Here is a 4,756-nt window from a genome sequence, read left to right as displayed (position 1 = left end):
GCTTTCTTTATGGTCCAACTCTCACATCCATACATACTGGAAAAACCATAGCTTTGACTAGATGAACCTTTGTTGGCAAAGTAATGTTTCTGCTTTTTAATATGCTGTCTAGTTTAGTCATAGCTTTTCTTCCAAGGAACAAGCATCTTTTAATTTCATGGTTGCAGTCACCATCTGCAGTGATTTTGGAGCTCAAAAAATGAATTTCCCATATTACTACCTAATTGATAGTTTCTATATTACTACCTAATATCATTTTCAACATATAAAGTTATTAACAGTTTAGCTTGTAAACCAATTCTGATTAGTCTATAATAATTACTTGGATTAAATATTACTGTCTGAAGCAAGTGGCCTAGTACTTTTGATCTTTAAAGAATCCAGATTGGATTGATTGTTTATTCTGATTGGATGGTGGATAATAGGCTTGTGAAATTTCAAACAGATTGGTTATACCATGTCAGTACATCATGATTTCCCAGTGCTACCCACTGAAAACTCACTATGATTCCTTGCCCTCCAGCATCTTCCTCAGGGTGTTCTTTACTTCTGTGTTCCTCAAGCTATAAATCAGGGGATTGAGCATGGGAATTATAAGACTATAAAACACGGAGACCACTTTGTTGTACTTCCATGGATTCCCTGCTTTAGGTTGCCTTAGGTACATGAAAAATAGTGTTCCATAGAAAATGATGACCACAGTGAGGTGGGAGGCACAGGTAGAAAATGCTTTGCACTTGCCTTCTGAAGACTGGATTTTTATAATGGAAAAGAGGATGCAAATGTAGGAGATGAGGACAGTCAGGAGGGATCCAGTGAGATTCACTGCAGAGAAGATCAAGAGCTGCTTCTCTTTGCTGTGGGTGTCAGAACAGGAGAAGGCAAGGAGAGGAGGGTCAGCACAATAGAAATGGTGGATGATATTGGAGTCACAGAAAGACAACTGAAAAGTCAGAACTGTCTGTATCACAGAGTTTAGGAAACCATAGGTGTAGACCCCGATCGCCAACTCCTTGCAGACCCTCTGAGTCATAATGGCTGTGTAAATCAAGGGATTGCAGATGGCCATGTAGCGGTCATAGGCCATTGTGGCCAAGAGGAAGCATTCGGTGGTGGCAAAAGCACTGGAGAAGTAGAGTTGGGCAAAGCAGCCTGAAAAGGAGATGGTTTTTTTCTTCACCAATAAATTTTGCAGCATCTTGGGTCCAATGGAAGAGGAATAACAAAGATCAATGAAAGCCAGGTGGCTGAGGAAATAGTACATGGGGGTGTGGAGCCTGGAATCCATCCTGATGAGCAGGATCATGCCAAGGTTTCCCACCATGGTGATGAGATAAATGACCAGAAACACCACAAAGAGAGGAAGCTGAAGCTCGGGACAGTCTGTGAATCCCATGAGGACAAATTCTGTCACTGTGGTATGGTTGCCTCTTGCCATCTTGTTCTTTCTCTTGCTGAAAAAAGAAAATATGGCTTCAAAATGATTAGATATTTACCAACAAAAGCTTCTTACCTCTTTATTCCAGTACAAGATGACCAAAATTTGGGTTCACAATCCCAGTGATTAAGGGCTGTCATTTAGCTTTATTCTGGTAAAGCAGATGCAGAAATGTCTGAACTCATTCATTTTCTCTTTTGATGGAGATTTACAAATTGACTTCTAAGTTATTGGCACCAAGTTACACACCCAACAATTTTGTACAAGAATATTGGTTTTCCCACAAACCTACTGCTATCAAATTTTAAACCTTGCCAACTGTGATGGTAAATATTGGTAACTCATATCTCTTGATTTGTGTCTTTTTAAGCATTTTTCAACCAATTATTTGCATGAACTTATCTTGGTAAGTTCAGTTCCTTTACTAACTTTTTATTAAGTTGTTAGCATTCTAAGCATTTTATTTACAGGTCTCTTTCTTTATTAAGGAGATCAGCTATTTGATATATGTATTACAAGTTCTTTTTTAGGCTTGTCCCAGTCCTTCATTGTTGGTATGGTAATTTTTCTTTGTGCTGTGTATAGTAAATCTTAAGTGGTTTGATGTCAAATTTATCAGTCAAATTTATCTTTTTCTTTTAAATTCTGATCTCTGTGATAGGATTAGCTAAGCCTTCCTGAATTTAAAATTATTAAAATAATAATCTCATTCTATTCTAGAGCTTTATTAGATTTCCTTTTTATATTACAGTGCTTGAATTTTCTGGAGTTTAATTTTGATATAAGGAATTAGGTAATCAACTCTTTTTATTTCTCTGAAAAGCTAGCTGGGTGTTTTGCTGCCATTTTTTTTTTTTTTTGGTGAGAAATCATTTGCCAACTGATTCTGTTGATTTAAAACTTCAGCCTTTTCACAAAGCAAAGCATTTATAAATACTTGGGTTAATTTTTGCTTCTTTTTATTTGTAGTCTCTTCTAGATCCAGGACTAAACCCTTAAATACAATATTTAAAATCTTGATTTTAGCACCTGGTAACAAATTTTCTGGCTATTCTCACATGTATTTTGTGTGTGTGTGTGTGTGTGTGTGTGTGTGTGTGTGTGTGTGTATGAGGAACTTTGCCATTATTTTATCAAATCCCCCTCAAATTAAAAAAAAAAAATCTATTTGTACTTAGAATGCTATTGCATTGAATGAGTATGTTAACTTGGAGGGAATTGCCATCTTTACAACTGAAATCTTCTTTTCTGTAATTAAGGTGTGTATTTTATTTATTTAGGACTTTCCTAAATGGAATTTTAAAGTTTTCTTTACACTTTACAGATAAACATCCTGCATATTTCTTTAAAATCTATTCACAGGTATTTTATCTTTTTGTAGTTATTGTAAGTGAAATCTTTTTTTTTTTTTTAACTTTGTGGTTTATTTAAGTGTTGTTTATATATAGGAAAGCTATTGATTTCTGTAAATTAACTTTATAACTGTCTTTCTTAGTGTTGTTCCTCATCATTTAAAAATAGTTTTTTAGTCAATTCTCTTGTTTTCTTTACCAATACAAATTCATATAATATGAAAAAGATATGAAATTCTTCCCTCATTTCTATATACTATCTCATTCTTCTCTCTCCTCTACTCATATTGACTAGTACTTCCAGAACAATGTAAAAAAAAGTAGTGATAATAGTGGCAGTTTTTACCTTTCAATTTCTTAAAGAATGCTTCAGGAATACATAGACAGAGATAACACCCAATATAATATAATTGGTGTTTGAAAAAGACAAGGCATTAAAGAACTACAAATAACTAGTGTGGTTAGAAAACAGGCTCTTCAGGAGTAGGCCCACCTTTGACACTGGCAGGACCCAAGGCAAGAAAACCAAATGGAGGCCCACGTATCATATGCTTAAATGTTAAAAGTCAGAAAATAAAGTTAAATTAATAAAATACATCCTATCTTTCACTCTTAACAAATATACTTGTATAATAACCTGGAAGGCAGAATTCTTGGGATGCTTGCCTCTCTAAGCTGGAATTAGGTGGCAAGGAAAACCTGTCTCCAGTTGCACATGTGGCTGCGCAAGCTTAGACACGCCAGCCTGCAAGAACACCCTCTGTTCACACCCTGCAAACAGCCATCCCTTGGCTCGCCTTGAGGCCTATGCATGTGAGCATCTGTAGTGTGGTTCATCCTTAGTAGGTGATCTGGGAAAGAAACTCCTACAGATTCTGGGAGTAAGCTAGAGGCAAGTTTGGGCCAGAAATTTGAAGGTCTTGTTACTTGGATGGGATGGTCTTGAAGGAGTGGATAGGATGGACTCTGGGTGGACACATCCCTTTGGCCTTGTCCAGTGGGATATGGTGGAGTAGGAAGAGGCATAGAGTTGCCCTAAAAAATGGAGCAGGTTCCCTTTTGTTTGAATCTAAGGTCTGTAATTGAATGAGAAACATGGCTAGAAACTGGTGCTTGACTGACATTGTTTTCAAGTCTGAAAGACCAGGATAATGATAACCCAAGAATTGATCATTTAATTTTACCTTGTCTCTTTCCCAGAAGATATAATACAATTTAAATACATACACATCAAAATTAATATTATAAAATTCAAAAGTTGAAACATAATTGAGGGGGGAAAAGAGAAGCAAAATTTCTCTTTGTATTTACATAACAATGTTACTGAGAGTTAGTACTTTTAACAGATATAGAATGAGCTAGGAGTGGAGTTGGAGGGAAGGATGTTGAATTCATTTTGAGGGGATAAGGGCATCTTTCTCACAGTCAGAGCTCATGATACTGATTTGGGAATCATCAATGGATGGAGGATGCTAAAAGCTGTAGGGACCAATGAGATCATTTGGGGAAAGAGAAAGAAGTAACAGCAAGGGTTCAAGGACACACCTTTGGAAAGTGTATCTTTAAGGGTTAGGGAGAGGAGCAACAATCTTAGGTGTCCCAAGATCTTCAGATGAGCTTATATCAGAAAATGGTATGGAATCTTTTAAACATGGTAGTTTCTGACACTTCTGGCTTATGGCAGAGGTGACCCGTTTTGTTGTGGTCTTCTCTCTCTCAATAACAGTCTTAAATCAAACAAAAAACCTTGAGATCTTTAGGCACTGCATATAAACAATCTTAGTAAAATATTTGTTGTTCTGGATTCTGTGCCATCTAAAGGCAGGAAAACATTCTTTTAAATTCATTTCTAGAATTGGTTAAGTCCTCCCACCTCATTCAAGCCCTGAGATGTTCCTCAATTCAAACTGAGTAATGGAAGGGTTTAATAACTGGAGGAAACCAAAAAGTCGGTGGGCAGACGTCA

The 4,756-nt window shown here is 36.5% G+C and overlaps 1 protein-coding gene across 1 annotated transcript; it reads right to left on the bottom strand.

The window, feature by feature from the left end:
- Nucleotides 1-502: 502 nt before the first annotated feature.
- On the bottom strand, nucleotides 503-1,438 carry LOC136175937 (olfactory receptor 5M5-like). Its single transcript, XM_065946124.1, has one exon. The coding sequence runs from the start codon at nucleotides 1,436-1,438 to the stop codon at nucleotides 503-505; it is 936 nt and encodes a 311-aa protein (XP_065802196.1).
- Nucleotides 1,439-4,756: the final 3,318 nt, after the last annotated feature.

This window comes from Muntiacus reevesi, chromosome 9, assembly GCF_963930625.1.
Source record: "Muntiacus reevesi chromosome 9, mMunRee1.1, whole genome shotgun sequence".
Taxonomy (NCBI): Eukaryota; Metazoa; Chordata; class Mammalia; order Artiodactyla; family Cervidae; genus Muntiacus; species Muntiacus reevesi.
The sequence above is the reverse complement of the archived record's forward strand: the minus strand, read 5'-3'. Positions and strand labels throughout refer to the sequence as shown.

Excerpts from the sequence above, each read along its gene's own strand:
- LOC136175937 (XM_065946124.1), bottom strand. The coding sequence starts at position 1,438 with ATGGCAAGAGGCAACCATACCACAGTGACAGAATTTGTCCTCATGGGA.